A 17,190-nucleotide genomic window follows, 5' to 3' on the forward strand; every position below is an offset into this window, starting at 1 on the left:
CTAACACCTAATCCGCTACGAACTCGTCGCGATCTAGCGGCGCTTATTATAAAAAAAGATACGGCGAAGGTTATCGTAAAGTGGTTTTTACGGACCGGTCGACTACCGCTATATAAATTAGCAATAGAGATTAGGGGACCACCCGAACCTAAATAATTTCTTTTTAAGCCCTAAAGTAAGGGTTACTAGGCTAGTGGGTAAGAACTAGCATAGTAACGTCGAGCACGTGAGGTAGATTTTACGATATTAGTAGCGTGTATTTTTAGTCCAGCTTCGGCACGGTTTATTACACGAGGAACTAGGTAGATGTACCGAAGGCCTTCGGCATACGGCGTACTATTAATAATAATAATAATAAATTATTAATACTCTTGCCGAGCTTTTTCCACAGTAACCTTTTAATTGGATTACCGGTGGTAACTTCTATACTAAGTATCGCAGCCCTTAAATCTTTAACCTGCCGGCTATTTTTCGGCGTTTCGATCCTTCTAGTCTTCGGTTCAGTTAACTAGCGCGTATTCTCGGCGGCGATAGCCTTATCGATAGCTCGTAATATATTAATACGACGGAGCTTATTATTTATCGGCTTATTAATATTAAAAGGGTAGATATTAGTTACTATTTATTTATTAGCGATAACTTTAAGGGTAAAAACTATTTTACATGTTTTAGCCTAGGCTCGAAAAAAATCCCTTTTTTAACGTAGCTATTATTAATAACGGCGTATACTAAGTCGAGCTCCCTTCGAAACCTCTTTTTAAAACCTTAAAATAGTTAATATTTAAGGGCTAGAGTATATAGGAGCTATGTAATAATAAATAAAGGAGCTATACTTTAACCTTTAACGCCGCTAATATAAAGTTATTATTAATATAATTTCTATATTTATTTAGAATTAAAAGCCTCTATTAATTAAAATTATTAGGCTTAATTAAAGGGATAAAGATTTTTTTAGCTATTTTAAAGCTATAAGATTAAAAGTTTATCTTTTTAGTAACGTTTTAAAAGCCTAGTTTTTATACTCGTAATTAACTTTATCCTTTTTTAAAGGAATTATTATTACTAAACCGATTAGCTTTTAAATATAATTAAAAGCGACAGAATATTACTAATAGTATTAATATACTTTAAAATAATTATCTACACGTAATTAACTGAATCGTTTCGCATTAAACTTTAATAGGCGGCAAGGCCGATTATTATAATACCCTCTCCTATTGTTATCGTAATTTCTACTTTATCGGCGTTAAATTTAAATCGAGGGGGTATATTTATAATAATAATAATATTAAGCCGATTAAAAAACCCTTACACGGCCCCGTTTAATATATATACGAAGCGCCGGAAATTTATCGCTTTAATACGCACGGTTTTAAAAGCCGGATAACGTTTTAAAAAACGGTGCACCTATTGCTTACCGATAAAATAATCGACCTTTTTTATAAAAAGAATACGCTAAGCGTATATACGAAACAGCCGGTGCGTTAGTACGTAGTTTAGGCTAGCTTAGAAAAAAGCCTATTTAGCTAAAAAAGTCTCTTCGGCAGGGGTAAAAAACTAAAGGGCTTTATACTTCTCTTTTTTCGAAAGTTAACCCCTAAGTCGGTTACGAAGGGTGCCCCTATTAACGTTATAGTCTTTAGCCGCACGGTTAATGCTTCCGCCGGCCAGCACGGCCTGGACCGCCTGCGCAATGCGAGCTTTTTTAGTTATATTAATGGTGGTAAAAAGAGGAAAAAAAGAGGAAGAGATTAATCTACTTCAATTGGGAGACGAGTGAGATTTGACCCCTTTATATACTATTGTTGTTGCTCAGGGGCTCTAGAATCATCTGAAATCAGGAGGGGTCAATCAGAGGGGGGGCAGCCAGTAGGGGTTGCATCTTAGCACTGATCGGGCCATAGTGCAATATATAACGTCTCAGGAAGTATACGTACCGAGCAGGCCTCATCACTGGCTCGGCTTCTTGTTATAATGCTGCGTAAAGTCATACCGCAACTCCATCATTCCCATAAACGCCTCCCGCTGCATCCCCTCATCATTCTCCGCCGCCTTGCAGGCCCGCATCACGTCGTCGCGCTCGAGCAGCGTGTCCGGGTCCGGGTCCGAGACGCGGAGGAAGTTGGCCTGCGAGGCGGGGTCGATGAGGTTCTGCCACTTATCGCGCCGCTTCTCGCTGTACAGGTCCAGGATCGATTCGTCCGCGAGGCCGTCCCACAGGCCGATCAGGCAGTCGGCCAGGCCGCCCGCGTCCACGAAGCCGCCCGTGATGCCCATCCCGCCCCACGGGTTGCACAGGTGCGCCGCGTCCGCGGCCAGCAGGACTCGGCCGACGCGGAAGGAGGGGGCGCAGCGTTGGTGCATCTTGTAGGGGGCCAGGCTCACGAGTTTGTAGTCGCCTGGTTTCGGGTGCCCGGGCAGGATCGTTTCGAACTTCATCGATTGGCGCTCTTTGATTTGGTCCAGAGTCAGGCCACCCGCCTCACCGTACGTCACCCGGTATAAGCCGTCTCGTGTGATTTTCGCCACCATCTTCGGAAGGTTTGTTAGCTTCGAGCAGCAGGTCATCATTAGGGACTGATCGTGATGTAGAACTTACGCAGAAATGCTCCGGGTGGAGGATGAAGTTGGTATTCGTAAATCCGTGGGTGCCTTCAAAATCGTAATACACCTGTGAACCATGTCAGTAAACCGATATCAAAGATGCGACCTCAAAATCAATGCGCTCTTACGTTTGTGGCCACAATCTGCCGATCCCACGTGAAGCCCGGGAAGTCGGGGAACAGCGATTTCCGCACCATGCTGGTCGCGCCGTCGCAGCCCACGATGTAATCCGCCTGAACCTTCTTCCTGCCCTCGGGCGTCTCCACCTCGGCCCACGCGCTCTCCCCGTCCTGCCCGACGCCGATGACGCGGTGGTTCCAGCTGATGGACCCGCCGTGCTTGGTCAGGAACTCCTCGAGCAGCAGCCGGTCCAGCTCGTCGAGCACCAAGCACGCCATGCGCAGGTCCTGCCCGTCCACGTCGGCGACGCACCGGCCGTCCATGCCGGTGATGAAGGAGTGGTCCGCGAAGCGCCGCCACGACATGGTGTTGACGGTGAACCCCCGCCGGCGGATCTCGTCCAGCACGCCCGCGCGCGCCAGGTCCGGGATCGCGGCCGGGCCGTAGATGGCGGCGCGCGGGCGGCCGTCGAGCTCGGACGCGCCTTCGAGGATGTGCACGGGGATGCCGTGTTGGGCTAGGAGCAGGCTGAGGAGCAGGCCGCTCGGGCCGGCGCCCACGACGATGACCTAGAGTGTTTTGTAAGAATTTGTCTTCTTCGGTGGTTATTCTCTCTCCATTTCGTCCGTCGCCGGCCGCAACTTGGGTTGAGACATGATTGGGCCACTCACCTTTTCAAACGGACGTGTCATATCTAACTGTTTTCGAAGGTTTTGCTTTTTCCTTGAAACCTTGCTTATGAAACGTAGCTCAAGGGCTTGCTTGTCTCTCGGTGGTTGAAAAAGGGCTAAGCTAGGCAACGGCGCACCGACACGACGGAACTATAATCTGCACCCCCCGAGTCTGCAAAAGTCATGAAAAGTGGTAAAAGGCGGGCAGCGTGTGCCATGAGGAAAATTGGGGGGCGCTGTGCCGCTCCTAATAAAGGGCGTCAGCGAGTCATGACCCGCAACCGTGGGAGGGAAATGCGGGCCTTTCGTCCACGATCTTCCCCGCACCCACCCCGGATGCGGAATATCGCAACGTCTTCGGCGATTTCTGGGACTGATGTGTATTGTTGATGCCGATGGAAAGGGACTGATCTCGGCTATCGGGACTTTGTTTTGGGTCATTGAGAGTGCCGTTGGATTGGGGCAGTAGTGTCCTGTACAGTTGGTATTCTAGTGCGCACCTAGCGTCGCATTTCTCCAAACTTACCAGACCCAGGGGACGCGCGGGGAAACTCGCAGCGTTCACCTTCGCTGAGCCACGCTACCGACGGCCACGGAATAGGACATGTCTCGGCAGTTGTTATACGCCCGGTTTTGGGTCATCACTTGTCACTTGTTATCGACCAAAAACTGCATGTCGGGAGAAAGGAAAAGGATCGAGGGGGAAACTTGGAACTGCGCCTGATTGTGCATTGCTTGGGCTACTGGAGTGTTGAGGGTAGTATGCATGCCCCCGGTTGTGTGAGTCGCTGTCTTCGTGTTTGTGACCTTGTGCAGCATATGGCCGTCCAGCCTTCCAGAAAAGGCGATATACCCCGGTTTGCTTCAGGAGGGGTAGTATCCGGCATATGCGAGATGCACAGTTCGTAAGACGCGCCGCTCAAAACAGAGTACATCAACACTCGTTTCGTTTCGTTTTTTTTTCCTTTCTGGAATAGTAAAGAAGCACTATGTGATCCGATTTAATTATAAAGACATATAAAGTTTTCGTGAGGTGTGGTTAGGCATATTATGTGTAGCGTCTATGATCCTTTTATCGGATAATAGACAATAGGGGGCAGAGTTTTGGCTCAGAACCGCGTCCAGGCCTTTTACCGATCCCATATCCACCACTCGACCTGACTTATAATGATAATCCCTTCCCGCTAATCTAGACATCATGGATATCGACGACGTTACCCGTCTCGGTGACAGCAACATGCTTCTTCTGGATAGAGGCTTTCACGGGGTTCTTGGCGGCGAAGATCTCATCGAGTTCCTCAAGCTGCAGGACGAAGACACAGCATCAGCAAACATGAGCAGAAAGAAAAAAAAGAAAAGAAAAAAGGGGGGGAGGTGGGGGGTCAAGAAGATCGGCGGCCCGTTGTTCGTCGCACAAACTTACCGTGCGGTTCTTGGTCTCCGGAATGAACCACCAGATGATAAAAGGCCTGGACGGCGTCCTGGACCGTGAAGATAATGTACGTCTTCCACGTGATGTTCTGCAACGCCACGGGCCAGGCGAACTGGTTGAGCAGACCGCCGACGTTGACGGCCAGGGAGGAGAAGGCCATGCCCTTGGCCCGCATCTCGAAGGAGAGCACCTCGACGGGGAACAGAGCTTGGAGGGGGGTTATTCCGATGGAGTAGATGCTACAGAGTGGTGGCTTTGTCAATCACTATTCTCTACGAGGCAGAGGAACGCGAAGCCGGGATCATGGGTTGCAGTAGGACTTACCTGCCGAAGATGAAAATCATAGCGATAGCGGCCTTGCTCGCGCCCGGGTTCGTGCCCATCGAGTCTTTGCTGCCGCCCCCGGCCTCGAACTCTGCCGAGGCGATGGTCATGCCGAGCCAGACGACGGTGCAGCCGATGAACGAGAACAGGAAGAGGGGGCGACGGCCGACGCGGTCGACCAGGCAAGCGCCGACAATGGCGCACAGGAACTGCTGGCAAGAGTTGATCAAGGTGATGTTCGCCTTCTCGATCTGCCGTTGCGGGTCACGCATGTCAGTACGGAGAAAATATCCAGGGGGTCATGTCAAAACGCATCGCGACGTACGGGGTGGTGGTAGCCGGCTCCGTCCAGCACGGCACCGAGGAAGTAGGAGAGAACTGCGTTGCCAGCCCATTGGCCGAAGATGGAGATGACGACATTGCAGCCAAGACGGTAGGCGGAGGCCCGGTTTCCTTGGTAGGTAATGGTTAGTAGTCACAGCTATCCATGATTCACATGGATATACTCACTGAAAAGGGCACGGTAGTCCCACCAGCGCTTGTCGGCGCCGTCCATGTTCAGGGAGCTCCTCATACTCGGACATCTGCAGTTTGACCCAGGGGCCTAGTTGGAGTGTGTTAGTTCCCACAGCACCAGCATATAAAAGATACACAATGACGGGATTAACGTACTGTCCGAGTTCCCGTTGCCGTGGTACTTGGTAAGCATATTCATCGCCTGCTCCTTCTTGTTATTAACATAGAGCCAGCGCGGCGACTCGGGCAGGAAGAGCGCAAAGATGACAATGAGCCCCGAGAAGAGGCACTGCAGCCAGGTGATGAGGCGCCACGAGTAGTCGCCGCCGGTGTTGAGGGCGCCGCGCGCGGCGCCCGACGCGATGATGGACCCGCTGAACCAGAGGGTGTTGTACATGGCGCCCACGACGCCGCGGAAGGCCGGGTGGTTGATCTCGACGACGTACATGGGGCCCGCGGCCGAGGCGATGGAGACGCCGAAGCCCAGGAGGAACCGGCCGCCCATGAAGGTGTCGGCGTTGGTCGAGACGCCCTGGATGATGGTCCCGACGATGATGAGACCGGCCCCGATGAGCATGCCGATGCGGCGGCCGAAGGTGTCGATGGCAGGTCCGACTGTCGGATTACGTTAGTTCCGGTTCATGATAGTAACGCCGTAGCATGGGGACTGCGCTTTCTTACCAAACGGAAGAGCAACAACACCACCGATCTGGTACATGGACGAGATGATTCCAGCCCAGATCCCCGCATTTTCGGCGTGATAGTACTCCAGGAAGGCTGGGTTAATCAGCAGGTTGTTGATGAGGGACCCGTCGTAGCCGTTCATGGTACTGCAGAAGAAGCCGACAATGGAGAAGACGTAGAGCATGATCTGCGTCCGGGCCCAGGGGTTCGGCGGCTCCGACACCAACGCGGCCGCGAAGGCTTCATTGCCCTTAATGACTGTGTGCTGGACGTTCGCCTGGGTTGAAAAGTGAGGAGTTAGTCTCGGTCATATCGGCGCAACATAGATCACGGTCACGGCCACGGCCGGGGCAGCTCGGGGATGACTAACCTTCTCCGGGTAGTGCTCGTGCGTCTCGTGCACGTCGACATCGTCGCGCTTCTCCATCTTGGCGGCTGGCTGCGCTTGTTTCTAGTCTCCCGCTCGTTATGCCTTTTTTTCCTATAGTTCGATGCGAGGGTCGGAGGTTAAAGTGGTGTTACACTCCGGATGTGGAAACGGCCGTGTTTCGATCAACAGTTGCAGTCTACTGAAAGATGAGCAACGCCAGAAGGGAAAGGGTAGGACTCGGGAACGTCCATGGTTTTATGTTTCAGGGATTCACCAAGAAATAACGCTTGTCGTTGTACGCACGTAGGTTTGAATGTACGGATGTGCATGCAGGTGTACTGGGGGGCAATCGACCAACAGCAGTCATTCTTCCAGGCCATGCCTATGGGGGAGAGAAAGATTTCTCCTGAGGGTGTGCAGGCGTGTATGTGTGTGGTCTGCCACATCCTAGTCGGGACGATAATCGCGTGGTTGCATATCCTTGTGCTAATCCCCGGCCGATATAGGTTGTGGCCAGGGGGTGGGTGGGCTTAGGGCGACGGCTGGAACTGCAGTCTCTCTGCCAAACCAGCCCTGGTCGCGCTGCCTGCTTGGAAATCTATCGGATACGAGCCTGTCTGCGGCAGCAAAAAGGGGATTTTTCTTGCGCCACCGACTTTAAATAGCAATCTCGATTATCCCATGCATACACATCGCCCACAACAGGCGAGAAGAATAGCAATCTCTCTTAAACTCCTGGGTTCGATGCGCCAGCTATCATCGAAACGCGTTGGGTGAGCGAGCTTTGGGCGAGTCGCGCCGAATGAAAAACGTGCAGCATGGGCTAGCCACCTTCGTCCGGGCCTCCTGATCGGTCCTCCTCCTCCTCCCCCATACCGGTTGCAGTATCGCTTCCCCATTCAATCCATCATCAGCGGCCCCACCGGAACCTTTCAGCGGGGGCCTGGGGTTGGAGAAGAGGATCACTCCCAAGAAGGGGGGTTGTCTCCGGGCGAAACACAATTGACGCCGAGCTTGGCATGAGGCACACACACCTGCCATCTCTTGTCATGCTTGTCGTAACAGATCTTGAGCGCTGAAAACGTCTGAAGACCCAGCTAGGCGAGCGTTAGGCGATGAAATCCATCGTTTCCCCAGTTCCCCTGTCGGTTTGTGGGATGTGGCGTCCTCCCTTGTAAGGTCGGGCTGGAACTCCGGCCCATGTTTCCACGCTTCTACGCTTCTGCTAGGGAGTGCCAGCCTGAGGCCACCAAGCAAGAAGGAAGGGCAACGGATCGCATAACAACCTCATCACTGGCCCGTCTCACCTGAGACTCCCTCTATATGAAAAGACTCTACTCTGCAATAGTTAAGACACACCCACCGTCTCTCGGCGCTGAGCGGAGAGAAGACACGGCAACTGCCTTCAATCGGATTGGCCCCTGGTTTTTCCATTGCAACCCTATCGGCGAGGATGGTGGAAAGAAACCCTGTCCCTCAATTGGCCACACCGCGAATGATCTTATCCCCAACTGATATGCGGCCCGTGTCCCTCCGCGCCGCAGTCTCCCCCGTATGCGTCGAGGTGTATCCACCACTGCCCGTGAGTGCTTCCCCAACCCAACCAGCCAACACCACTTCACTCACTGGTGGACAATCGTAGCATATAAACTACTAAAATATCTACGATCTAGCGTGATTACCATAGCATATGACACTTGTCTGTCTCCAGTATAGAGCTGATCCATTATTCTCTATCATTGCCACTTTGTGGATGCAGGTCAGCATCCCTGCTTGGATCCCTATTGCCCCGCGAACTTCGAGACGTGCCGACACCATCGCACACTGACAGACTGTAAACGAGCAAGATTTCGCCTCAGAAGCGAGAGGAAATCTCGTCCCCGAAGCCTGCAAGCCGAACCTCTCCAACCTGCGCAGCACGCCCATGCCCCGGCCCGTCATCGCCTGGTCCTGTTGGTCGCAAAGCAATGTCGTCTTAGCCAATCGCATCTCTTGGCATTTTCTGGAAGGACTGTTGGGTCGGCGAAGCTTGTCCTCTCATCGCCAGCAAACCCACAGACAGAAATGGCCGTGTGCTTTTAGTTAAGCAGCCGAATAGGTAGGTACAGGACTGCAGATGATGCAGTGGCACAGTACAGCGACAAAGATAGATCAGTCGGTCATGTTGGTCACTGTTCGCCCGTGTTTGCAGGACATATTCGCACCCATATAGCCATGGATGTCCTCTTTCTTTCGCTAGTTTGCCCTGAGCCTGATATGTCGCGGAAAGGAGAGGGAGCACTGCATTGACCAGTCCATGTTGAACCAATGTGCGAACGCGCCCCTGATTGGATGCACCTTCCCGCCCCTGGCTCACTCAGGTTAATGAACGCCGTGCATTACCTGCCGACCGTCGCAACGGTCGGTTGGACCCAGACTCGCGGGTCGCGTGATGAACTGACTTAGCAGGAGCCATATCACAAGGTTTTATATGCGCGTATACGTGAGGTTGGTGCGGGTTGGATATATACACTCGAACCCCTGAGAGTTTGTCTATTTCAAATCCTTGCGTGCGAGCCCTTGTGTAGGCAAGTATTTCATGCGTCGCTGATGAATGAATAGTACTGAGACGTATACCAGTTACTCAGTTGTGGCATCGTTCTACAGTCGTACTTGCTCAGTCTTTTTATGTTGCAAATAGGACGCCGATGCAGCCCTACACCAGAACGATGGTGGTACATCATCAGAAGTGCAAAACAGTTTTAATCATCTGAAGAACTACCAAGGGCGCGAGCGTAGTTGGCCGAGTCAGTAATCATGCAGGTGTAGCAGCGGGTGTACGGCCTCGATTACATCACCTCTATTTCGACATGTCAGACTGTAGCGCCATTATCTTTACTTATTCTCCATATTCCGTATTTACCTGAGAAATTCTCAACAGCTTGCATCGCAAACTCGACTGACTTGAGCCCGGCTTCTTCTTCGTCGACCTTTATCGTCTTACCTCATAACCGTCCGGGTGGATTCGCACGTACTCCCGTGGCACCAAATTCGAGGGACGTGTAGTCCGCATTCCCGGAGTAAGCATCACGACCCTCCCCCTCCAGCACTTCTTGATTCTCATCAACCGGCACCAGTACTCAAACGAAGACTCCTGGGGATGCCTTTCTTTGATTCCGGTGATTATGAGCTCGGCTTTGATGGGGCCGCCCCATGTATACAATCTGTCGTACTTATCGCCATCTTCGAGCCCATCGGGGAAAGTAGTGGCAGCTGCAAGCTTGGCTTGATCCATGAAACGTCCGACTAGAAGCCAATTCAAGACATCCGGGAACTTCTGAGCTGCGACAAATACGGACCGAGGCCCGGATGACCCCGAATAGGTGAGAGCGGCTCCACGGCGGACAAGGAAAATAACTGAGTCTTCCTGCCCGGCTTCACCAGCCGCCATCAAGGCCGAGCCCAAAGGACATCCATTGCTATCCAAAGGCGCCCCCAGACTCAGCAGGCTGTCCATGATGGCAACTGACCCGCTTGCGGCAGCTAGACTGAGCGGGCTCCATGAATTGCAGGGCGACAGGTTAATGAACATTTCCAAGGCTTCGCGCCGATATTTTCGGCGAGCTAGCCTAAGAAACCCGAGAGACCCTGGGAGAGCTGTAAGGTTTATGCCAGCCCATTGAATAGGGTTGCTGTCTTCCAATCTTATGTCCATGTTGAGCAAGGATGACGTATACGATGGCTCAAAGACAGCCAAGTGTAGACCTGACCATCCATCAAATTTTAAGGAATGGATATCGAGCCCCTTTTGCACAAGTATTGCAAACGTTCGAGGGTCCATGGTAAAATGGAGCAAAGAGAACTGATCTTGGTCCATGACCGCTGTATTGTCGTGGGCATCGAGTAGTTCTTCGACAACATCGGGCAGGCCTTGAGAACATGCTTCCATCAGGGCCGTGTGATTGTTGCTACCACGACGTTCGACACAGGCGCCTTTGGCAATTAGATGCGTAGCGACCTTGAGCTTATTAACGGTGCCGTACTGTATCGTAGCGACTAGAGGCGTGTTTAGCCAATGGTCCCGGGCGTTGATGTCTGCACCCATATCGAGCAACAGATCAATGGCGTCCAAATCCCCTATTTGCACGGCAGCAAGGTGGATTGGTGCCTCGCCGTTCATGTTTGGTTCGTTTACGGCCACGGATAGGACGTTCTCAACGTGTGTATTGTTGACCTTCCTAAAATGAATTATTAGGTATGCATCAGTAATCTTCTTGAATCAGGCAACTTACGCGTAGTGATGCTTGTTCTGCTTCAGGTGATCTAGCAAAAGTCGTAGCGTGTTGATATCATGGGTAAGAAGCGCTGCGTGAATCAAACCGGGGAACTCTCCGAGGAACGCGCCTCCTTGTTGACGGTAATTTTGTAGGCCACCTGGCAAGAACTCACTCAAAGTTGGGTTTCCAATAAGAAGGTGTATAGCCTTGGGGAAGTCTGGCAAATGGCAAGCAGTCCTTGCCATCGAAGCGTTCTCTCTTAACAGCCATTCGACAATTTCTGGTCGATGGTCGAGGATGGCTTTGATCAACGGGGAGCAGCCGCCACAACTGAAAAGGTAACTGTCCAGGTCGCAATGGTTGTTGTATAATGCTTGGCACATAGCCAGGTTGTTCTGGCAGATAGCAACTTCGAAAGCATTCGCTGTGGCCTTGGCTCGGAGTGTAGATGCAACGCCAAGAGGCAACATGCCGTTCCCTGCACCTTTCATAGAATTTGAACCAATCGACTCGAGATATTCAGCCACTTCTTTATTGTTGCTCTGGTGAGCATACAGCAGAGGGCTCCAGCCGGCGTCATCAAGTGATGGTTCGCAACCTGATTGTATGAGATAGTTCGCAATTTCGTAGAACCCGTACTTCGCTGCCAGGTGGAGTGCTGTGCTTCCGTCTTCTGACTTGGCATTGATGTCACAGCCCTCACAATGGAGGAACTTGATGACCCCCAAATGCCCCTCAGCGGTGGCGAGATGTAATGGCCTGAGCCCAAGGTCGTTCGCTGAATCTAAATCTTGTAGCAGACCGTGTTTGATGTAGAATTTGAGTATCGCAACGTGGCCAGCGCTAGCGGCAAGGTGCAATCCGTTCATACCACCACATTGAACCTTTTCAGGGGAATAGTAGTAATCCGTGCATGTCTTGCTCCAATCAATCTTCTTCTCGATTTCGTCAGCGCAGTAAATCTCTTCCAGGCATCCAGTTGCGCCCACAGCGGAAGCAGCCAAAACTGCATTCCACCCCCTGCGATTAGATCTGCAAGGATCAGCACCACTGCTGAGAAGGGCGGATGCGTATTCAAAGTGTCTTTTCATCAAGTGATGAACAAGGGCGGGATTCCGTGCGCTTTTCTGGACCGACAAGTTCAGGTCCATACCTAGCCGCGCCAACGGCTCAATCATCCATCCATTGCATGAATGACGAAATTGATGGACCAAAGCCAACCCATCGGGTCCAGTCTCGTTGATTCTATACCTGTCTGCGTGTTCCACAACTAGGTTGAACATCTGGGGACGAATCTGTGGATCATGAGGCGTGTTGCGCACCAAATCCTCAAGTGCAGAATAGCCCTCGACACGGTCGTGTATATTCACCCCCTGACTCAGGAGCCATTTTAGAAAGTCCAAATCCATGAAACGGACGGCCAGTTTCAATAGCCGGACTGCTGGATCGGATTTGCGAAACTCGGACCAGTAGCTTGTTTCTCCTGCCACAAGCCTGATCAACGGGCATATCCAACGACAGTTTTCGGGAGGTATATTATCTAGCAATGGAAACAAGCCAGATCGTTTGTTTTGGGATTCGTATGAGGCCAAGTAACCGAGCTGTACTAGGGCCGCACCAGCGGATGTACCAGTATCTCCAAGGACTGTATCTTTCACTACCCGAGCGGTTGAAATAGCTTTGTATGTTGCGGTGTATTCTTCCCAAAGTGAGAATGGAGGAATGTCTTTGGTATATAGCTGCTCGATGATGACTTTGTTTACTGTATGGTTCAACCTTATCAGACAGTTTCTCAGATATGATTGCAACGGGGGCCCATTGCTGCCATGAGAATTGCAAGCGCCTTGGTGGAGTAATTTTAATCGTGAGACAAAGTGTTCTGTTGCCAGATGGCTCAGGTAGTGAAGTGGACAATTTCCATCAGAGTCCAAAGACTGGATATTCATATTTGAATCGATGAGGAAGTCAAATACCTGCTCGGAGTTCGCGCGAACCGCTAAAAAAAGCACCGATTCGGGGCTCTGAGTCATTGCAGAACTGAACTCAATGTACTCGATCAATATGACTACAGACTCCAGGTATTTCTCCTTGGGCGAACGTGTCTGTTCGAGGAGCGACCTGGAAAATGGCGTGTGACCTTCGGCGTCTGTAGTCTCCATGGCCTTTTTGACGATGTCTGCTGCTTGGTATCTGAGAACAGCCTTGAGCATTGGCGGAGATCTGGTGACTAGATGCAATATGTTACTTCCCTTGGAGTTTTGTTGCGAACAGTCGGCGCCCCTTTCTGTCAGCAATCGCACCGCCTGATGAGCTATGTCCAGACTGCATGGTTTAGTTTGGGACCATACATGCAACGGCTGATCGCCCACATTGTTGGTTGCTCCAATGTTGCAACCGGCTTCAAGAAGCAGTTCGATGATGTCAAGAGAAGGATAGTCTTTTGTTTCCAGAACCGCCCGATGTAGAAGTGAAGCTCCATCTTCATCCCTGATGTCTGCAGCTTCCACATTGGGTTGCTGTAGAATTCGCCGCAAAGCTTGTGTATTTCCCAATCGGATTGCGCCAAATGCTTGTGCAGACACATCAAGAGTGAAGTCAATGGCTTTCGAATCGAACACAAAGTCGAGTTTGTAATGTACAGCTTCCCGCCATGCGAGCGAACAAAGACGGCGATGAGCAGGGGACTTGTCGGTAAGCATGTCGAATGATTTGAAAACCACCCCAAGACTGTCAAAGTAGCGTCTTAGGTAGTCCCTCAAGTGGCGACTAATGTAGCGACTGCCTTCTGTGGTTTTCCTAAGCTTGTCCAAAATTTTCGCTACAAGGTCAATATCTTTCTCGTCAAGTTCGGCGCCAGCGAGAAGTAGGGTAATCGGTAGAATCAGCGTCTCATCCTTTTGTACCGTTTTGAAAGCCACATTGACTATACTATCGCCATGAAATGGGTCAGAGCAATGAGATTGAAGAGGTGCCCCAGCTCGATGTAGGCAGTCAATAGTATCCTTGGTTAAGTCGACGTCGTTATGCAAGGGACCACACAATGTGGTATCCCTGAGGCCAATCCCAGGTGGATAGAAGGACCATATCCCTTGAACTGCGCATTGGATCGTGTTTCCTACAGGGCTCCTAAGGCATGGATCAAGCTTGTGGTGCAAGAGATGACGACAAATCTCTGGAAATGACAGCAGAGCCGCCATGTGCAATGGTGTGAAGGTCGGATGAGTAACGAGATTGACCATGCTTCCTTTATCCAATGTTCTATAATCATGCAAGTAGAGGGCATAAGATAGTGCCCACGTCGTGAATATTGGTGTTTTGGTAGGGCTGAAGAGAGATTCTGCCAGAGAGATGATATCCGGTTCTCCCAAATGAGACATTGCATAGTCGGGCCAAAATCTCGTTGCGGTGCGATATAGTGGGAAATTGCTGTACGTTTCGTCCAAGTGTTCTAAGATCATGTTCTTATCTGAGGGCAATGACTTGAAATTGTCGAGCTGAAGGTATTTCAAATACTTGGTAGCCAGCAACAGCTCGGCATTGGAGCACGAAACATGGAACTCGGGTAAATCTGGCTCTTTGGTCAAGCTTTCTTTGAGGAATTCCAAAACCGAGAAATGAGAGAATTCCAGATGAGTCCCATCCGTTGATTTTCGCAGAAGGCTGCTGCAATACTTTGTGATAGAGCTCTCTCGTATGATGGCACTCGGCTTTAGAACTTTATCCATCTTTGGAACCGAGAGTAGCTCCCTCAATTCCGGGATTGTGAGATGGGGTCTTGAGTATGCGATGCAGTTGAGAGCTAACCCAACCATTTGAGCCTTAGACCGGGGTATTCTTTTGAGAATGCGGCGGTATGTTTCATCGAGGGTTGGAGGTAGGGTACTGAGCGCATCGCGGCATTGCTGATCTGAGTCGCACCCGCCAAGTTGATCGAGTTGACAGGCAACCCATCTGAACCTTGTAGTAATAGTCAGTAACTAAAGACATGCGAGAGCAAACACAGGACCATATATACAAACTTACATGCCCTTGGCGCCTTCCACTAGCTTATCGATTATCTCTTCTTTTAACTCCGGGTCGTCCAAACGAAGTTTTCGTCTTCGAATTCTGTCCCCAAGTTCTGCTCTCACATACTCGGAGATGTCTTCCTTATGAGCGGCGATCTCTACGGGGACACAGACATCTTCAAGACAATCTCGGATGTTGTCTTCGTCTCGACTTAGTAACGCCATAGAGATATTGTCGGTTGCCTCCATGATTGCCGTCAAAGCCTCGAGTACCTCATCGGCACGTGTTCCGCACTCATCGATTCCGTCTACAGTAAGAAACACGTGACTGAATAATCTGGCCATTTCCTGAAGGAGACCACTCAATGACGTGACACTCGGCGTCTTGGGCAACCCTCTGGAATGGTGGGCGTGGTAGTGTTGCTCCAGTTTGGTGTAAGCCTCTTCTTTCTGGATGGCAAGTTGATACACAAGAACTCGGAGGATTGTGTCGATGCGGTGTGTCCTCTCGTTCTTGTAGTCGCAAAAGAAGTAGGCTGGTGGTATGGCTTTGGTGCTTTTATTCAGAGCTTCTTCAATGACCACACCAGCCAGCACCGTCTTTCCAGCCCCCGGTATCCCTTTGAGCCATAGCATGGAGTTAGGGACTGATAGCCAGTGCTGGAATTCCGGGAGCCGTGTGAGCCAGCGGCCTGTCCCTGGATGGCGCAGTCGAAGACTCATGTCGTAGTTGCTCTGGGGATTGTACTGTAGGTAGTAGTTGAGCACCTTCCGGCGTTCCATATCTTCATGGATTCGACTGGTGATCCTGGTGGTGTCCTTGATTGCAGCAACGGTTTCCGCATGGTGACCTTGCTGATCTGCCAGTAGTTGCACCATGGCTTCCATGGAATTGGCAGACAATGCCAAAGTGATGGTCTCCTTATGGCGAGATAAGTCTTTGATCAGCTCCTCGACACGTCGTACTGTGAATGGCCACATGACCCTCTTCGTCTTCGTGATGTCGCTGCTGTACTTCTTCAGTGAATCCTGAATCTCGACGAGGGTGTCATTGCATGCTTCAATGTGATGCATGCGGAACTTGTTTTCGAAGGCATCATGCTTGAGAGCGTCGGCAAGCCTCGCTAAGCTGCTGAGTGTCCCCCCGAGTAGATTGACTTCGTCAGCCAGCCTTCGGCTCTCACTTCCCGCATTCTTGGCCGACCTGCCGTACTTGATCAGACGAATGACAATGAGATCTGCCAGCGTCACCAGCCCCGCAACACTGGCCGCAATAGACAGCGGGTCTGCCATCCTGGGGCGAAAAAGGGGCAGAGGTAGCGGAATTGATAGTAAAGCGGCAATTGGAAATGCTGAGTATGTTGAACAGTTATACAGGAGGAGGCCAACGAAGTTGTTATGGCCAGGTGAGTTTGAATGAGCGGAGTGGTATTTGAAGGTAACCAGCCGAAAGCGCGAGGTCCCGAAATGAGGATGGACGGACATCATCGACGTCCCAATCGTCGGACCATAAAGCGTGGCAACCATTGTGCGACCCCAAAGCTGAATCAGCTTACCCTCTCGAAGTCCACATGAACCAATATGAAGAACTGCCATGCTGGCTGTGAAGAATTGTGAGGGTACCGACGATTGGACCACAGCAACTGTGGCTGCATATCTGCAATGCATGATAGTCCTTCCTTTCTCTGCCCTGCAGTCTGCCAGATGCGCGGCGAGAGCCCGAACGCCCAGCGATCTGCCTTGATGCCCAAGAGGCTCTGAAAAGCCCCAGTGGACTTGGAGCCAGCAAAGGTGGTGGCTGTGATCCACGATCACCCAGGCCGATGCACTCGTCACACAAGAACGAAGGACCGATCTGGGATAGAACAGTGCAACCTCCATCGCAGGTGGACGACACATCACGCAAGGATCAATACTTTCAGGGTTGCGCCAAGACGACGGGGCCAGTAGGGATGCCGCCGATCATATCATTTGAACCAAGGCTACGTGTCGTGCTGGAAGGCGCAGAAGAACATCCCATAGCTTCCCCAATATGCAGTGCCTCTGGCGTAGGACTAAGAGCATTGATCCCTGTGTGTTGTACGTGTGATCTCAGTCTGAGCCCCCAATCTTCCGAGCCAGGCCTTAGTAGTAACGCATCATTTGGCTGCGGTCCTCGAAGCAGAATCGCCTCGAGCAAGAATCCGTCCGGACTTACCATATCGCC

At 51.1% G+C, this 17,190-nt stretch overlaps 4 protein-coding genes across 4 annotated transcripts; all 4 read right to left on the reverse strand.

The window, feature by feature from the left end:
* Window positions 1-1,950: 1,950 nt before the first annotated feature.
* PG986_002175 (FAD-dependent monooxygenase terC) lies at window positions 1,951-3,416 on the reverse strand (the record flags this gene model as incomplete). The annotated part of the gene is made up of 4 exons (XM_066838397.1): window positions 1,951-2,532; window positions 2,600-2,671; window positions 2,733-3,293; window positions 3,396-3,416. 4 exons carry the CDS (start codon window positions 3,414-3,416, stop codon window positions 1,951-1,953), a joined length of 1,236 nt encoding a protein of 411 aa, XP_066707290.1.
* A 1,168-nt stretch (window positions 3,417-4,584) lies between these two features.
* Window positions 4,585-6,778, reverse strand: PG986_002176 (lactose permease; the record flags this gene model as incomplete). Its single annotated transcript, XM_066838398.1, has 8 exons — window positions 4,585-4,698; window positions 4,811-5,066; window positions 5,152-5,402; window positions 5,477-5,604; window positions 5,662-5,735; window positions 5,820-6,282; window positions 6,349-6,628; window positions 6,722-6,778. The coding sequence occupies 8 exons, from the start codon at window positions 6,776-6,778 to the stop codon at window positions 4,585-4,587; spliced, it is 1,623 nt and encodes a 540-aa protein (XP_066707291.1).
* A 2,914-nt stretch (window positions 6,779-9,692) lies between these two features.
* Window positions 9,693-13,187, reverse strand: PG986_002177 (uncharacterized protein; the record flags this gene model as incomplete). The annotated part of the gene is made up of 2 exons (XM_066838399.1): window positions 9,693-10,938; window positions 10,993-13,187. 2 exons carry the CDS (start codon window positions 13,185-13,187, stop codon window positions 9,693-9,695), a joined length of 3,441 nt encoding a protein of 1,146 aa, XP_066707292.1.
* Window positions 13,188-14,411: 1,224 nt separating this feature from the next.
* Window positions 14,412-16,277, reverse strand: PG986_002178 (uncharacterized protein; the record flags this gene model as incomplete). The annotated part of the gene is made up of 2 exons (XM_066838400.1): window positions 14,412-14,724; window positions 15,001-16,277. Coding segments are annotated over 2 exons (1,590 nt in total), but the record flags the coding sequence as incomplete, so codon positions are not given.
* Between the last annotated feature and the right edge of the window lie 913 nt (window positions 16,278-17,190).

The sequence above is a fragment of the Apiospora aurea genome (assembly GCF_038362705.1).
Source record: "Apiospora aurea strain CBS 24483 chromosome Unknown utg000001l_segment0_segment0, whole genome shotgun sequence".
Taxonomy (NCBI): domain Eukaryota; kingdom Fungi; phylum Ascomycota; class Sordariomycetes; order Amphisphaeriales; family Apiosporaceae; genus Apiospora; species Apiospora aurea.